At 43.1% G+C, this 18,423-nt stretch overlaps 2 protein-coding genes across 4 annotated transcripts in view; one reads left to right on the top strand and one right to left on the bottom strand.

Annotated features, from left to right (window-relative positions):
* SLC25A14 (solute carrier family 25 member 14) overlaps positions 1 to 2,076 on the top strand; it is a 35,827-nt gene extending 33,751 nt beyond the window's left edge. For 2 of the 3 annotated variants that reach the window (XM_007450466.1, XM_007450467.1), the window contains 2 exons: positions 572 to 652; positions 1,621 to 2,076. In XM_007450466.1, coding sequence (XP_007450528.1) covers positions 572 to 652; positions 1,621 to 1,662 — 123 coding nt within the window. In that variant the 3' untranslated portion in view covers positions 1,663 to 2,076. The remainder of the gene's footprint in view (positions 1 to 571; positions 653 to 1,620) is intronic. The other variant, XM_007450465.1, reaches the window with a different exon arrangement.
* A 9,211-nt stretch (positions 2,077 to 11,287) lies between these two features.
* On the bottom strand, positions 11,288 to 12,466 carry GPR119 (G protein-coupled receptor 119). The gene has a single exon (XM_007450464.1). The coding sequence runs from the start codon at positions 12,383 to 12,385 to the stop codon at positions 11,378 to 11,380; it is 1,008 nt and encodes a 335-aa protein (XP_007450526.1). The 5' UTR covers positions 12,386 to 12,466; the 3' UTR covers positions 11,288 to 11,377.
* Positions 12,467 to 18,423: the final 5,957 nt, after the last annotated feature.

Here is an 18,423-nt window from a genome sequence, read left to right as displayed (position 1 = left end):
AGCAGGAAGGCTTTGTTCCTCTCTGGCTATTGGCTGGAGGGCTTAGTCTCTCACCACATGGGCTTCTCTTCATGAGATGGCAGCTGGCTTCCTCCAGAGTAAACGATCAAAGACAGAACAAGGCAAAACCTTATTATATACAAAACGTCTTTTATAGCATAGCATTGGCGGTGACGTACGTTCACTACTGCCATACTCTATTGGTGACACAGACCAATCCTGATACGTTGTGGGAGGAACTACACAAGGGTGTGAATAACTGGAGTTGGCTTTCATCGGGGGCCATCTTGGAGGCTGGCTAACACAGACACTTTCTCTCTTGTTTACTATTATTACTATTATCCCAACATGGAGAAGAGTACTTTGCATATTGTAGGTCCTTAGTAAATATTTGTTGAATGAGTGGGTGGGTGGATTTAGAACACAAAATGTATGTCTTTAGAAAAAGGACCATTCATGGATCCTAAGTTGTTGGGGAGGGGCATGGAAGATGAGTACTAAAATAAAAATAATTGTCAGATGTAAAGTGTAAGGAGAATTCACTCATTTTTTTATTATATCTTTCCATCAGATGTGGAAACATGAGGGCTTTTTTGCGCTCTATAAAGGATTTTGGCCAAACTGGCTTCGACTTGGGCCCTGGAACATCATTGTATCCTTTTGGAACATGAGAATGAAAGTACATGCTTCAAGCTCCCAGGTAATTCCAGGCTATAGGAAGGAAAATTTGATTATTGAAGCCTTTAGGCAAGTGAGAATCTACTCAAGCATTCTAATGGTGACCACTGCGGGTGGAACTAAATACAGAAATGGCTTTCAGTTGGAGTCTAATACAAACTAAAGGGATTAGAAAAGAAATGCCAAAGTTTCTTTTCCTCTTTAAAACAAACAACAACAACAAACACAGCCACATCTGGAAGGGGCTAGGAAGTTTTGGGAAACCCTGCTAGGAGATGTCCACAGGAAGGTCCATGCTGAGGTAGTCCATATTTCCTACCCCTAAGTGTATGACTAAAATAGCTGGGGAAATAATAAGACAGAAAACACTCATAGAGCAAAAGAATCCAGAGCGAAGCAGGGCTCTTTCCTCATGGATGACCCTCCTTCCTTTAGCTGTGTTTAGTGCCACCTATGGGAAGAGCCATGAGTTGGATAGTGTGTGTGGTGGTGTTTGTACAGTGGTGAGCACTTCAGGGTTGAAAAGTAATCTTTGCCCTTGTGGAGTCTATAGGTTAAGGGAGATAGTATCTCCCTCCTTCCTTGGGATTCCTCTGATCGCCTAATGTCTGTAACAGTTACTCTAGCACTGAATTATATGTCGTTGATGTTCTTGGATATTTGTGTGTGTGTGTGTATGGCCTGTTTGCCCCTGAAGAATATAAATATGTTAGAATTTTAATGTGTTTATATTGCTAAATGCCAACAATCAAAATTGGCACATGGTGGGCACTCAACACATGCTTGATTTGCCAGATATTGTTTTAAAAAAGACTTTTAAGCAAATGCAACTTAGAATAGCACAGACTAAGTACCTCAATTTAAGAGAATGCAATGCACAATTTTAGAACCGGGTTTGACTTTCAGTATCATCACAGTGATCTTCCATGACTTACTCTTCAGTTTTTTATTACATACGAGCAGCTCAAGAGGCTTCAAATCTAAGGACTGAATTATATGTGAGTCAAGCCCTGCCAACCTTTCTACTCTTCTTTTCCCTTTTTCTGTGTTCTAATGTATTTTGACAAAGTTGTAAGTGTTTACTGAACCACTGGTCTCCCAAGGCCCTCCTGATGGAAGAACGATAGGATGGTTCAAAATTGCTCATGTGTTTGCGTTGCCATGTGAACTTTTCCCTGAGAGGGAGTATTAACATTGAGACTCTGGCCCCAGATTGGTATCTTCTGTGAAGATGGATACTGATAGATGACACTCAAAATGACCTTCTCTTCAAATATGGGTTAAATGTAGTTTGTTAGCCCCAGACTTGGGCTAGAGCAGAAGGCATAGGCCAGGGCAGTTACTGCTATTTATGTTACAGACCTCGGTTCTCATTAAAGTATTTATTGGCAGAATAACTTTGGCTTTGTCTTCATTTACTGTTTTCTCATTTGCCAGATCTTTAATTTATATTATATTCTCCAGAAAGCAATAAAGAGAAGGTGACTATGAAGTTGAATTTGGACTCCCAAAGCACATTTATGGGAATAGACTAAGTACATTGTGCTTTCCCCTTGCCATTCATTGTCATAATGCCACTTGTAAACATCAGACAAGTGGTTCTATCCTAAAGAATGCATAAACAAACAAGGGGCTCATTTGGAAGTTTCCGCAGATAAAATGCTGAAAGAGGCTTAAAATAGAACCCTGTGTCCAGGGTTCTGATTGTCTTACAGGCAAAAAGTTCTGGCTACTTTCTTGTACCAGAATAGTGCCTACCACATTGTAGGCACTCAAATATTTGTGAGATGAATACTTTAGTTCTTCATCTTTATCCATTCATTCATTTGTTCAACAAACATTTATTGTTATCTATTATATCTTAGATGCTGGGGATGTAAAAATAAATTAAAACATAGTCTCTGACTTCAAGGTCACATTATAGTAGGAGAAACAGACATGTAAGTAGGTACTAAGTACAGTACAGTAGGTACTAAGTACTGTCTGAGAGATGAACTAAGTGCTGTAGAAGCACAGAGGAGGAAACAGCCAATTACCTAGGGGATTGGCCAAAGCCTTCATAGTGGAGGTGCCAGTTGTGCTAAAAAGCAGATGTTACCAGGTAGATAAGGCAGGGAAGGACATTCCAGGCAGGGGAATGGGGGAAATTTCAGCATGGCTGAAATAAAGGGTTATGGTTTTCAAATACCACCTGAGGCAGAATCACCTGGAGATCTTGTGAAAATGTAGATTCTTGCACTCTGTCACCTGAGATCCTAACCTTATTTGGGGCAAAGGCATTTGCTTTTGTTATAGGCACTTGACGGAGGGCGATCATTAGATTACACATTTTTTTTTTCTTTTTTTTGCGGTACATGGGCCTCTCACTGTTGTGGCCTCTCCCGTTGTGGAGCACAGGCTCCGGATGCGCAGGCTCAGAGGCCATGGCTCACGGGCCCAGCCGCTCCGCAGCATGTGGGATCCTCCCGGACCGGGGCACGAACCCGTGTCCCCTGCATCGGCAGGCGGACTCTCAACCACTGTGCCACCAGGGAAGCCCTTAGATTACACTTTGAGAAGCACTTGTAAAGAAATATGGGCTAGGGACTTCCCTCGTGGTCCAGTGGCTAAGGATCCGCCCTCCCAATGCAGGGGGCCTCGGTTCGATCCCTGGTCGGGGAACTAGATCCCGCATGTATGCCACAACTAAGAAGTCCATATGCCACAACTAAGAGCCCACGTGCTGCAACTAAGCCCCGGTGCAGGGCTTCCCTGGTGGCGCAGTGGTTAAGAATCCGCCTGCCAATGCAGGGGACACGGGTTCGAGCCCTGGTCCAGGAAGATCCCATATGCTGCGGAGCAACTAAGCCTGTGCGCCACAACTACTGAAGTCTGTGCGCCTAGAGCCCATGCTCTGCAACAAGAGAAGCCACCACAATGAGAAGCCCGCACACCACAACCAAGAGTAGCCCCACTCGCCGTAACTAGAGAAAGCCCACGCGCAGCAACGAAGACCCAACGCAACCAAAAATAAATAAATAGATTAATTAATTAAAAAGAAAGATCTGGTGCAGCCTAAATCAATAAATATTTTTTAAAAATAAGGTGATTTGAAAACAGAAAAGTAATGTTAATTAAAAAAAAAAGAAATATGGGCTAGAATGAAAGGAAATTAGAATAGTGTGGCCAAAAGGGTCAAATTGTGAAGGGTCTCTATATACCCTAAGAAAGAGTTTGGCTTTTATCCTGGAGGGAGGGGCCAGGCAAAGGAAGTTTAAAATAGGGAATAATATAACCAGCTTGTATTTTTTAGGAAGATAATCCTTGTGTGGAGGGTAGCCTGGAAGGGGGCAACCCAAACAAGGTTAAGCCCCACTGAGCTCTACTCCCCTTTTTGTACAGGTAGACAAAATAGGGTCCAGAAAAGCTAAGAAAATTTGTCCTAAGTCATATAACCTGATTATGGCAGATTTGAGGCTAGCACATAGTTATCAGTTTCCTTCTCTGTCTCATTCTACCATGCGGTACGCGGGCCTCTCACCGTTGTGGCCTCTCCCGCTGCAGAGCACAGGCTCCGGACGCGCAGACCCAGCGGCCATGGCCCACGGACCCAGCCGCTCCACGGCATGTGAGATCCTCCCAGACCGGGGCACGAACCCGCGTCCCCTGCATCGGCAGGCGGACTCTCAACCACTGCGCCACCAGGGAAGCCCCACAGTGTCTTCTTAATTGTGAATCTAAAGTATTACCTTTTCAAAATAAATTTTAATAGACTTAATTTTTTTAGACAAGTTTTAGATTCATGGCAAAATTGTGTGGAAGATACAGAGATTTCCTGTGTACCTCCTACCCCCGCATACATGCAGCTTCCCCTTGATCAAAATTCCTCACCCAGGGTGATTCATTTGTTACAGTCAATGAACCTACATTGGCACATCATTATCAGTTCACATCTATCATTTATATTAGGGTTCACTCTCAGTGTTATACATCCTGTGGGTTTTGACAAATGTATAATGACATGTATGCACCATTATAGTATCATACAGAATAGTTTCACTATCCTAAAAATCCTCTGTGCTCTGCCTATTCAGTCTTCCCTCTCCCCTAAAGCCCCAGAATCCACTGATCATTTTACTGTCTCTATGGTTTTGCTTTTTCCAGAGTGTCATATAGTTGGAATCAAACAGTATGTAGCCTTCTTAGGCTTATATGGGCTATACTATATATAAGTATATATCACTTAGTAATATATACTTAAGGTTCCTCCATGTCTTTTCATGGCTTTATAGCTCATTTTCTCTTTTTCCTTTCTGGATGTACCACAGTATATTTATCCATTCACCTATGGAAGGACGTTTTGGTTGCTTCCAAGTTTTGGCAATTATGAATAAAGCTGTTATAAATATTCATGTGCAGGCGTTTATGTGGACACAAGTTTTCAGCTCATTTGGTTAAATACCAAGGAGTGCAATTGCTGGATTGTATGGTAAGCGTATGTTTAGTTTTGTAAGAAACTGCTAAACTATCTTCCAAAGTGGCTTATAAAGCTTTTATGTGCCAGATACTGTTTTAAGTGTATTATGTTTATAAAACTGTTTACATCCTTTCAACAACCCTATGAGATAGGTACTATTCTTATTTTTCAGGTGAGGAACTGAGGCACAGAAAGGAAAAAACTTCATTCCTAGGAAATGGCAGAGCCAGGATTCTAACCCAGGCCATCTGGGTCATGAGCCCATGCTCATAATCACCATGCTAGAGGTGTACTGACTCAGCCTTGTCCAGGGTCACTTAAAGTTTATGGCAGGTGAGCAGTAAAGAATACTGATTTCATTAGTTCCCCTGTCTTTATAGCACCCTGGGAGAAAGAAGGTCAATGGTCGTTGTGGTTGATCACTCTTTGACACTTAACTGTAAGACTAGATTTAAATTACTTTCCTGGAGACCTGTGACTGCAAATATATCATTTTCTTCTTATTCTCCACTTTCTACTAGATTTAAATTACTTTCCTGGAGACCTGTGACTGCAAATATATCATTTTCTTCTTATTCTCCACTTTCTACTAGATTTAAATTACTTTCCTGGAGACCTGTGACTGCAAATATATCATTTTCTTCTTATTCTCCACTTTCTACTGCTTCCTTATGTTTCCTTTGTTGGCCTTTCTTCTCCATGACCTCCTTCCTCACTAGCCCCCTCTTCCTCCCCAGTCTAAGTGAGCATACCATACACACAGGAGGTTGTTCTTGTTGTATGTAATACTATTTATTGAAGAACAGATGTCACTGATTTCTTTTTTTTAAAGTCTTTATTGAATTTGTTACAATATTGCTTCTGTTTTATGTTTTGTTTTTTGGCCCCGAGGCATGTGGGAATCTTAGCTCCCTGACCCGCACCCCCTGCATTGGAAGGTGAAGTCTTAACCACTGGACTGCCAGGGAAGTCCCAGATCTCACTAATTTCAAATTGAGTAATTTGAACATGGGGCTAGACTTCTCACCCTCTTTCCTCCCATGCAAAGAAGTCTGTTGTTAGGCTTATAAATTTATGGGAGGAATGATTAAACTTCTAAGAACCTGATTATAAATACTTCTTTTCTATTCACTAAAACATATCCCTTAAGGGATAATATTTTTGATCTTCATATCTTCTCAGTTAGCATGGCCACTCGCATTAATCTTAATTCCTGAGGTTTCAGTAAAGGATATCTCTTCTCTCTATCCAGTGTCTCAGATCAGCATCAGAATTCAGTTGTATTAGGGGCTGTGCCTAACTCATTATAAACACTCTTCATGCATCCTTGGCTCTCCTGTTTATTTAGCAAATAAGAAAAACAATTTAACACATCATTGCATAAGATTACTAAGGGACCTCGTAATCTTAAAGTGGTAGTTGGAATTTTGGATCATGAGCCCGTTTTCCACATTTGAAATAACCTCACAGCCATTCAGCTCTAATTTCTTGGTTCAGTTTTCTTACTTTTTAAACCACCTCTGAGATGACAGAGATGACTGAGATGACATCAGTTTGCTCTTCCATAGGATGTGCTTTAGTATTTGTTGAATGGCTCAGTGGGCAAATCTGCAAAACTATTATGAGTGGTAAAAGCACAATGAACAGTTTTGTAAGACAGCATGGCATGTTACTGGGCCAATGACTGTTATCTCAGCATGTCCATCATCTTTTTAGTGCCATAATGTCAACTCAGTTGAGATAGAACTGGAACCAATATGGATTTATTATATTAAATGGGAAATATAATTCAATCATGGAACTATTGGGTAACATACACCAAATGAAAAGAAACCTAAAAAAGTAGAGAACCCCCCAGCCCCCAGGATCTTGGTCTGATTTTAGTCCCTCTGGAGCTTTGGAGCAAATGAATTCTGCCTGCCCCATTGTGTAGAAGGCATTTTGAAAGAAACAGGAGCTGCTTTGTGCATTAAAACAGACTCTGAGACCCTTAGCAGCTGCATTAGTTGTTTCTAGGACTCCTCATGAGAGGGCTCTTTGAGCTCAGTGGCTGCTTATGGTCCCAACAGCTTGTAAATCCAGTGAACATATGGCTGGCTAGTAGCATATTAAGCTCTCCCACACTTCACCCTGCCACAGTGGATCCATTAGGTGGAGCACATCTTTCCTGGTCAGCAAGGCTGTGAGACCATGGCTTCGAGGCTTCAGCTGCATCAAGACCTGGCTCCTGGCTCCATGTGATCATATTTTCATATTCTCGTGCCTATTTAGCATTTTATGGTATTGCACAAAGCCACTATCAGAAGATTTTAAGAGTGAAAACACACTGAAATTGGTATCTGTATATCACACGATGCTGTATCAATGATGCAGTTGTCCTGTGAGGGGTGTTGTTAGACTGCTGTGTCCCATTAGTCCAGAATTCTGGATTTGCAGATTAACTCTAGCAGTAGGGCATAGCAACAGGTTTCCTTTTGTTAAAAAAAAAACTGGTCAGCCCCCTTGGTATGGTTTATGCTTTCAGGAAGCCATGCACTTTTATTTCTTTGAGATATTCATATCACTGTGGTCTGTTCATTTATGGCTCACTTTTGACTTCTCATAGCAAATATCCTAGGGAAACATTACCTTTCAAGAAAGGCCAGCAAAAGTATGAATCAAAATTCTTATAAGTGTTTAATGCTCCTTGACCTAGTAATACTACTTTGGAGAATTTTATCTTAGGGGATTAAACAGACATGTCAAAGATTTATATACAAGGGTATTTACACTGGTATTATAACAGTGAGAAATTGGAAATAACATAAATGTACAACTATAGAAAAATGGTTAAAATATTATATACTCATGTTGAAAAACATGCAACCCTTAGAACTCATGTTTTTGAAGAAAGCTTAATGACATAGGAAAATAGCACAATATAATATTGAGTGAAGAACACAGATGAAGGAAAATAACAGTGATCATCTCTGGGTGGTATAATTATGGGTAACTTTATGATTTTCTGTATATTCAAAAATTTCTAAAATGAAAAAAATTGCTTTTATAATCAGAAAAAAAAATAATGAACATCATGTATACATCAATATATAGCTCTAAAAGAAATCCAGGAAAGCTGGAGTAGTTTTAGCACCTAGCCCTCAATAAATGCTTGTGGGGTAGGTAGATGGATGAACAGATGAATGAATGAATGCCAGCTGACACTTGTAGGTACCATCATTGAGTTTATATGATTGCAAGAAATAACAAATGAAGATTTATTAATTAATAGGAGAAGATTCCAGACCAGTCAGCCATTTGAAGGATGACATGGAAGGTACTGAAGGAATCACAAAATAAGTGAGTGGCTGATGGCAGCAAGGGGTTGGGTCTGGCCTTGGGCCCATTGCTGTTCTCATTGCCCAGCTGTCAACGCCATGTTTCCTCTTGTTCTGTGTGTCCTTGAAGTATCTCTTGAGCCTGCTGTTTTCACTGGTCTCTGTTTAGTTTGGCCAGTGACTGAGCAAGTGAGTCACAAGTTCATTTCCCATGTGAACCAGTAAACACTTCATCATATAGGAAGAAGATATCCCAAGGCTAACTCTGGCTGGCCAACTCTCAGAGATGGGCTTTTTGGTCATGTGGACAAGCAGGAGAGTGTTGGTGGATCAGGGCAACCTGCCTCTAACATTTGTGAAACCACTCAAAATTACCCTGTCCAGAGGGATGTGTGTACTGTTCTTGAGGGTAGTCCTCTGAAACGGAGGTGTGCTGTACATAACATTAGCTACCCAAGGAATTAGTATAAAACTCAGTCATGTCACAATGTTTTTTAACGGATTCACAGTAAGCTTTTCATGGAAATTATAGATGGGACCAATTGATCTACATTCTGTCCTACAAGGTCTTAATATCTTTTTGGCTATTTTGATCAAATTGCTGAACAGGATCTGGCTTCTCTGCAAGTCCATCAGGAGACAACATTGGATGTGTGAATGAAATCTAAATGTCTCCACTCCAGTGCATTCCCTTATCTGTACAGGAGCCTGCGTCAAAGAAAGCCATTAGACTCTTTAGCATAGCATTCTGTATCTCTGCTCTTGGTGGCTTATTAAACACAGTGTTCTTAATTACGGTTACTCTTAAACCCAAGAATATGATAACAGTGCCTTGTTTATATCTACTCTGTCTTGATCCTGCTAAAGTATTAGATTTATGTTTGTCTTTTCCAGCCTGAGTCACCTCTCATCACTCCTTTTTCCTAATGTCTGCAGATGTGACGGATTCCCTTAAATTGGTCAGCTGGATGTTTTATTCTTTAGGTTTTTGAAGGAAGAGGAAGAGAACATTTTCTGAGTACTAACAATGTGCTGTGGTGTACTAGGCATTTTCATATGTGTTGTCTGAGTTAATCGTCGCTATAGCCAAATAAGGTAGGCATTATCATCCCAACTTTACAAATGAGGAAACTGTGGCCTTGAGAATTTAAATGACTGAATCATAATTTGAACACTGGTCTGTTGGACTTCAAAGCCTGTGATTTTCCCACTGCACACACTGACTCCCAGGAATAGCAGGGATTTTTAGACTGAACCTCATAACACAACAATCAGCTGGCCTCCCCTCAGCTCCTGCCTTTCTCCTGTAACTAGCTTCCATTCCACTTTGCTTGTGTTACCTTGGGAAGATCAGTCCTTTGCAGCAAGGCCAGGAAATTAAGCTTTGAACCACCAGTAAGGAGGGCATTGATTTGAGCCTGCTTTCAATTTTGTCCCCAAACCCAGTTACTATTTGTGTTTGTGTTTGGTACCAAATCCCAGACAAATCAGTTCATACTGTTTTGGTTTCCTCTGCCCTTTATTGTTGTCCACTCAGCAGCTTTCTAGGGAGATAATCTAGTTGAGGGCCTTAAGAGACAAACTCTCTAGGAATGTACTGTGGAGACCAGGAGGTTGTGGAAAGGGTTACAGGAAAGCTCAGGAAGGCTGAGCATGGTTCCTGGGTTTCTTCCCCACTCTATTCTTGTAGTTTCTGCTACCAGGGTTGCCCAGGGGGACCCTGAGTATAATTCCCAGTTGCCAACAGTCATTTTCTGTACCTACAAGAAAGCAGGATAAGGCTGGTCTCCTGGGCCATTTTGGAGACATCCTCTTATGCAACTGAGTTTCTTAGGAAAATGCAAATTTGGGAGTAAATGGAAGAAGGTCAAGCTATGAGGAGCAAAGTGGGTCCAGTGTGGAGGGCTTGGCAGTGCCTTTTTTGGTACCTACCCCTTTTTTCCCTTTCTTTCCTTTCAATGTCTCAGAATCTGTGGTTTGACATCGTCATCAGCAAGTAGCTACAAGTGACATAAGAGGCCAACTGAGGGGAAGGGGCACCACAGAGTTAGGAAGGTGGTGGGTTGGAGGGGTAACAGCAGAAATAATTACAAGACAGGCAATTCACCAAAGAAACACTGTTTTGAACACCGTGAAGTGTGGAAAAAGACAAGCTTTAGTATCTAATTCAGGTTCCTACATTTATACAACCTAACTACATAAAATGTCTGATTTACATCAGGGAGGGCAGGACCCCTCATGTCACCAAAGCAATCACTGTAGTACACAGTTAAAAAGAACAGAACCTCATTTCTCTAGTGCTGTGCTGTCTAATATGATAGCCACTGGCCACATGTAGCTCTTGAGCATTTGGCACATGGCTAGTTTGAATTGAGGTATTCTATAAGGGTAAAATACACACCAGGCTTCAAAGATTTAGCATGAAAAAAATAGGGTAATAATCTTTTATATTGATTACATGTTGAATTAATGTTTTAGATATATTGAGTTAAATGAAACATTATTTTCGCCTGCTTTTTTTTTTTTACCTTTTTAACATGACTACTAGAACATTTAAGATTACATAGGTGGCTTGCATTAGACTTCTATTAGACAGTGCTGCTCTAGTGTATTCAAAAATAAGATTTGAGTTTAAGCATCTTTCCAGTGGTACACTTCTTGCTTTAAGTAAGTATACCTCTACAGGAGAAACAGACTCATTGCAAAAGAAGGGCAGGGAGCAATGGAGATTTGCAAATGGGGAAGCTGATTGTAGAGGGAAGTCAGCACCCTGCCTTAGTTACCTCTCAGTCTGAGGTAACGAGGTGCAGGGGGTGGTCAGTTGCTGGAAGCAAGTGCTCTCTTTTCCCTAGCTCCACCTGGTCTCCTAGCTGGGGCTCTGTGAAGGGAGAGAGGGGCACTTAGAAACTTGTCTGCCCTTACCATCTTAGCCATCAAGCTCTGAGTGGGAGATGGTGGTGATGTGACGGGCACTTTCCCTGGGCCCCTGTGGGCCACCATCCCTGGCTGAGAGAAGGGGGAGGAATGCGGCGAGCCCCTTCTTCATTCCCAGGGCCATCTGGGAGAACTGTTGCCGTATCTCCTTCTGCCAATAGGCATAGATGAGTGGGTTGAGCAGGGAGTTGCCCACACCAAGCAGCCACAGGTACTGTTCCAGCACTGGGTAGAGGTGGCACTCCTGGCAGGCCACCTGCACAATGCTAGTGATAAGGAACGGGGTCCAGGACAGAGTGAAGCTGCCAATGAGAATGGCCACAGTGCGGACAGCCTTGAAGTCACTGGGGGTCCGTGGGGGCCGGTGAGCCCCGGCCGGGGCTCCCGCATGCTCCGTCTTGTGGATCTGCTGGCTGTGCATGGAAGCAATCTTGAGCATGTCACAGTAGAAGAAGACAAAGAGGAGCAGGGCTGGGAAGAAGCCAACGCAGGAGAGGGTCAGCACGAAGCGCGGGTGAAACACAGCGAAGAAGCTGCAGGGCCCCTTGTAGGCGGTCTGCTGGAATACGCGGACCGCGAGTGGGAGGAAGCCAATGAGGTAAGACACCAACCACAGCCCGGCAATGCAGGCCCCGGCTGTGAGCCCATTCATGATCTGGAAATAGCGGAGGGGCTGCTTGATGGCAAGGTACCTGTCAAAGGCAATCAGCATGACGGTGAGGACAGAGGCAGCTGCAGAAGAAGTGACAAATGCCATCCGAAGGCTGCACAGGGTCTTCTGTGTGGGCCGAGCCGGGCTGGAGAGCTGGTCTGTGACTAGGCCAGAGATGGCCAGGCCAAGCGAGGTGTCAGCCACAGCCAGATTCAAGGTGAAGCAGAGACCGACACCATCATTCTTGTGGATCAACGACAGCACAGCCATGGCCACTAGGGCATTAGCAGCAATAATGAGGGAGGCCAGGATAGCAAGGATCACTCCAAATGAGAAAGATGACTCCATGTCTTGAAGTGGCAGTATTTCCACTTACCAGGGCATGCTGGCTCTCCAGCTCAAATTCTCACGGGGGGAGGCAAAGCGGTGGGTTCAGAGCTGCAACGCAGTGCCGGCCACCGCTGGCAGTCCAAGCCGGCAGCTTCCTTTCTTTGGGATACTGCTGGTCACTGAGAATCACTCCCCGTCTCGTTTTCAGTCCTCAGCCTCTTGCCTCTCCAACTCTCTGAAGGCAGCAATCCCAGCGCAGACGTCTCCCTGGGTCCTGAGCTAGTCCCTCCTCCCACCACCAAGTTACTAGACAACTCCCAAGTACCTGCTGCCCGTTGTCTCGCCAGACTCTCTCCCTTCACTGATGTTTCAAGGACTTTGTCTGGAGAGACTCGGACATTCATCAGGTCTTCCATCTGGCAGAATATATAATTGATTCTAATCACATTTTTTCTTTCTCCATAGCTTGATCTTAGATGTCCACTTCTTTTCTTCCTAAGCCTCAAGTTCTAGCTTAACAACTAATCTCAGTTTAATTAAGCATTTGCTTAATAACAAATTCTCAGTTACTATTATGTCTGCTTTTAATCAAGCAAGATGATCATAATCAGTTGAAGTGGGAAGTGGGGCAGACAAGCTATTTTAGGGTCCAGCATACTTTCAGGGGAGTTACCACACGCTTAGGCTGTTTCTTTTTTTTTTTTCTTTTTTTTTAAACATCTTTATTGGAGTATAATTGCCTTACAATGGTGTGTTAGTTTCTGCTTTATAACAAAGCGAATCAGCTATACATATACATCTATCCCCATATCTCTTCCCTCTTGTGTCTCCCTCCCTCCCACCCTCCCTATCCCACCCCTCTAGGTGGTCACAAAGCACCGAGCTGATCTCCCTGTGCTATGCGGCTGCTTCCCACTATTATATATATATATATATATTTTACATCTTTATTGGAGTATAATTGCTTTACAATGGTGTGTTAGTTTCTGCTTTATAACAAAGGGAATCAGCTATACCTGTTGTTTCCTAACACCTCAGATTCTAATTCTTTCAAATAGGGTGTGCTGGTCCCCTATTTCTCACCCCTCAGAACTTGATTAGTTGAGGATTCAGAAGGGCAGGAAAAGCAAAACAGAATTGTTACTAGCTGTCATTCAGTTTAGAATAGAGCCTGCTCCCTGTCGAGAGCTGCTGTCTATTGGGTATACTCACTGAGAACTTTTTCTGCACTATGTTGGACCATGTCTCTGGTCATGAGTTGTGGCTGCCAGTCTTGTACTTTCTTTATTTTAGGCCACACCGTGAGGCATGCAGGATCCCTGACCAGGGATTGAACCCATGCCCCCTGCAGTGGAAGTGTGGAGTCCTAACCACTGGACAGCCAGGAAATTCCCTGCCTTCTACTTTCTCAATCCTGTAGCTTTGCCTTTCTTTTTTTTAAAAAAATTATTTTATTGAAGTATAGTTGATTTACAATGTGTTAATTTCTAAAGTACAGCAAATTGATTCAGTTATACATATATACATGTTCTTTTTCATATTCTTTTCCATTATGGTTTATTGCAGGGTATTGAATATATTTCCCTATGCTGTACAGTAGGACCTTGTTTATCCATCCTATATATAATAGTTTGCACCTGCTAATCCCAAACTCCCAATCCCTCCCTTCCCCACCTTCCCTCCCCCTTAGCAACCACAAGTCTGTTCTTTATGTCTGTGAGTCTGTTTCTGTTTTGTAGATAAGTTCATTTGTGTCATATTTTAGATTCCACATATAATTGATATCATATGGTATTTGTCTTTCTCTTTCTGACTTACTTCACTTAGTGTGGTAATCCCTAGGTCCATCCATGTTGTTGCAAATGGCATTATTTCATTCTTTTTTTATTTCTGAGTAATATTCCATTGTATGTATGTACCACAGCTTCTTTATCCATTCATCTGTCGATGGACATTTAGGTTGCTTCCATGTCCTGGCTATTGTAAATGGTGCTGCAGTGAACATTGGGGTCCATGTATCTTTTCGAATTAGAGTTTTCTCTGAATATATGCCCAGGAGTGTGATTGCAGGATCATATTAGCCTTGTTTTTCTTGATCCTGTAGACTTGAGGTATCTCTGGGACAGGAGAAGGGGAGGTGAGCTCCATTCTGGAAAGTATCTACTCTAATGTTTGCTTGTGGAATTTTCCATTTTCCAGGGATAGAGTTAGGCCAAAGGGCGGCAGTGTTGCTGAGGCAGGTGAGATTGGCCCAGGGAGGGCGGCTGTGTAGCTCACTGCTATTTTAGATTGTATATCCATTTGCTCAGGTACATTAGAACTAACCTTTTGCCTGCTGCTCTCATCTTGGATACCAAGAAGAGAGGGGTGGGGAGAAGAGTGGTGAGAAGCTTGTTTGCTCAGTTCAGGTCAGAGCACAAATGGGAAAGGTTAGTGTTTTAAGTGAGGGAGTGAAGAGCAAGGTGCAGAGTTGGAAGCAAATATTATATTCCCGGATGTTTTGACAGTCTGAGAGGGCCTTTGGCAGATGTCTCTCTTACAAAGGATCAGAAAGGTTGTGGCGTGGGGACTTGGTATTCTGGTTACCAACCTGAGAACTGTTTTTATTCTTTGGTACAACCATTAGGAGGCTGGTTTCAGTCGCTTAGCACCTGGCCTAATTTTATACCTGGATCTAAGGTGTGCTTTTGTTTCCCCAGCCCTTGACTCTATGTGTGGAGTCAAGGTGGCCCTTTTCAAACCCATGCTAAAACTCAAGAGTGCATCAGAATCCCCTGGAGGGCTGGTTAACACCCAGATTCTTGAGCCTCACCTCCAGAGTTTTGAATGTGTTAGTTCTGGGGTGGGCCCAAGAATCTGCATTTCTAACAAGTTCCCAGGTGATGCTGATGCTGATGCTGCTCTAGTGAAATGCTCTAGTGAAACGGTTCTTAACCTTCGCTGTGCAGTGGAATCACTTGTTGATTCCAAAACTAGTGATGTTTGGGTCACACACCAAGGGATTCTTTTGTCATTAGTCTGGGATTTGACCTCTGCATCTGGAGTTTTAAAAGGTCTGCAGGTGATTCTAATATTCAGCCAGGGGTGGGAACCACTGTCAAATGGCAGAAGCACAGGCTTTGGAGTCAGGGCACCTGGGGGTCAGCCTGATGCTATTTCTGTGCTTTTGTGTGGACAAATGACTTCACCTCTCTGATTTAGCTTTGGCTTCCTCATGTGTGACATGGGGACAATAATACCTACCTCTCAGTGTTGTGGGTATGATAAAAATGAGGTATGATGGATGCAAAAAGGCTTTATGAACAGTAAAAAGTTACACAGGTATTATTCTTGATTTTATTCTATCCTCTTGTTAATCAAAGGGTGTATCAGATCAGGAACATTGGTATGACCTGACAGCTTGGTAGAAATGCAAATCTCAGGCCCTGCCTAAGACTTACTGATGCAGAGTCTGCATTTGAACAAGATCTCCAGGTGATCTGTAGGCATGGTAAAGTTGTACTTTCCTCTCTCCTACTGTCAGGTGCCTGGTTGTATTAGTTTCATTTTGCTGCTGTAACAAACTACCACAAACACAGCGGCTTAAACCACACAAATTTATTATCTTAGTTCTCAAGATCAGAAGTCCCAAACTGGTCCCACAGGCTCAAATCAAGGTGTTGGTAGGGCTGCATTCCTTTGGAAGCCTCTAGCGGGGAATAATTTCCTTGTCTTTTTCAGCTTTTAGAAGCTGAGCACATTCCTTGGCTCATGGCACATCACTCAGACCTCTGCTTCCATAATCACATCTCCTCCTCTGACTCTTACCCTTCTGCCTCCCTCTTTTAAAGGACCCTGTGATTACTTTGAGTCTACCTGGATATCCATGATATCGTCCCCATATTAAGATCCTTAATCACATCTGCAAAGTGCCTTTTGTCATGTAAGGTAAAATACTCATAGGTTCTGGGGATTAGGATGTGCACATGTTTGGTGGTGTGGGGACCATTATTCTGCCTATCGCACCAGTATTCTCTGCTGCCCAGGTCTCTTTTCCCTCCATCCCCAACAGATGCTCTTCTCAGTCTACTCTTCCTTTGCTCATATCCTAGAGAGTTATTTGTTTTCTTTTAGCCATTAACACTTTCCTGTTTTCTGTCTCAGGAACCCACACGCTGATTCAAACTAATTTAGGCATCCTTGGAAAATAGTGAGCTCTCTATCATTGGAAGTACACAAGTAAACGATGAATGCCCACCTGTCAGGAGGGCCTTAGAAGGAGATTCTGCAGTGGTGCAAAACATTATTATTCCCACTGAATTGTCTTTCACTCCCTACACAATCTGTTTTTGATGGGCCTCCAAGAGTCTCCCTTAGCTCTCTCCCTTCATTCTTAGCTACCCCATCTCTGTGTTTCCCTTGGTGTTTTCTACCCCCTTTCCCACACCACCACCTGGTCTCAGCTGTGTGTCCTAGATCATAGCCACAGAGAACATGGCTCCTTCCTGGGAGGTTGGTTGCTGGTCCTTACAGTCCTGGAGCAGACTGAGGACTCTGAGTCTCCAGTGTGGAGCATTGACAAGGCAAAAAAGCTGGGGTTGAGAAAGGGAAGAATGAAAGGGCTTATTCTCCGGTCAAACTATCCTATAACCAATGCATTAAAGGCTGGTCACAGTGAGCTGTCACCAAGGATGCAACAGGGTGCTTCATCCACCCCTAGGGAATGGGACAAAGGGCCACAGGTTTCAGCTGGAATGGGAGTGCAGGAGATGCCAGGCTTCAACAGAGCCCGGCTTTGGAGCCAGGCTCATGGGAGAGGAGCTCTAGGAAGATATTCAAGACAAGTCACACCTGATTTCTCATGGTGCCTAGACCAGCCATCTGCCGGTGATGGTTTAGCTGCATCTTGCCCAGGACTTTAATATCTCTTCCTGAATGAGTAGACTGGTACATCCATTACTGTGAAATATTATGCAGTGGTGTGAAAAGAATGGGATGGGTTTATATGTCCTGACACAGAGAGACCTCCAAGACATGTTGTTGGTTGATAAATCAAGTCACACATCAATATGTAGAGTCTGAACCCACTTATGAAAATAAAACCCCAAACCTCAGCTAAATGTATAGAGAGGAGGTTGTTAACAGTGAGTGAATAACTGTGAGGTGGGCAGTGGGATTGATGGGGGGTGAAGAGAGACCATCATGATTTACTTTGAATACTTCTTACTTGTTATATATTCTCACAGTGAGGATGTATTCATGTAATTTCAAAAGAAAAAACCTCCTCAAAACTCCCCCTTCCTATTCCAACTCAGGCACTAGTTTGCAAAGGCCTTTTTCGGACTATACAGAAATGCACACACACACATTCTCAGACAGCCATTTCCAACTGTTTCCTGAGGAAGATCTGGGGGTAAGATTTGGGGGCTGCAGAAGGGGTGGGGGATTGTAACAATGCCTGGGGGTATGTAGAATCTGAGAAGATTATTGTTAATATTAGTAATACCTACATTTTATCACACACACTTTACATGTGTGATCTCATTTATTCCTCACAATATCCGCGTGAGATGATATTATCACCAACGCACATGGAAGTTCATTGAAGATAATTAAACTGCTCAGGGTTCCACAGCTAGCAAGGGGTGGAACTGGGGTTTGAACCCAGGTCTGCCAAGCCTCAGAGTCTATATTCTTCTAACTCTGTCAGCTGGTCTCTTCAGAATTGTAATGTTATTACAGAAATGTAAATTGCTGACCAGAGAAAGGGTGAAAGCTGTGTGGCATCATCTGAAGGCTTTGAAAACCTGTGCCCAGCCTCATGAAGGATGCTAGCTAGCCCTCACCACATACAAGAAGAATGCTGCCAGCCTACATGCAATGTCATTGTGACTTGAACCAAGACAGGCCCGTCCTGTGCTTCTTTTCTGAGGGCTTTGCTTGCCCCTCAGCTTGTCTCTCTGATCGCCCATCTGATCTAGTCTTTTCAATGATGTGTCTCAGTGATGTGGCTTTTCTGCCCTGTGGCCCACCCACTCCTTTCCCTAATCTGCAGACTGTCTCCTACTCTCTGGATC

Source organism: Lipotes vexillifer, unplaced genomic scaffold (genome assembly GCF_000442215.2).
Source record: "Lipotes vexillifer unplaced genomic scaffold, Lipotes_vexillifer_v1.1 scaffold215, whole genome shotgun sequence".
Lineage (NCBI taxonomy): Eukaryota > Metazoa > Chordata > Mammalia > Artiodactyla > Lipotidae > Lipotes > Lipotes vexillifer.
This window is presented reverse-complemented; position numbering and strand designations above follow the sequence as displayed.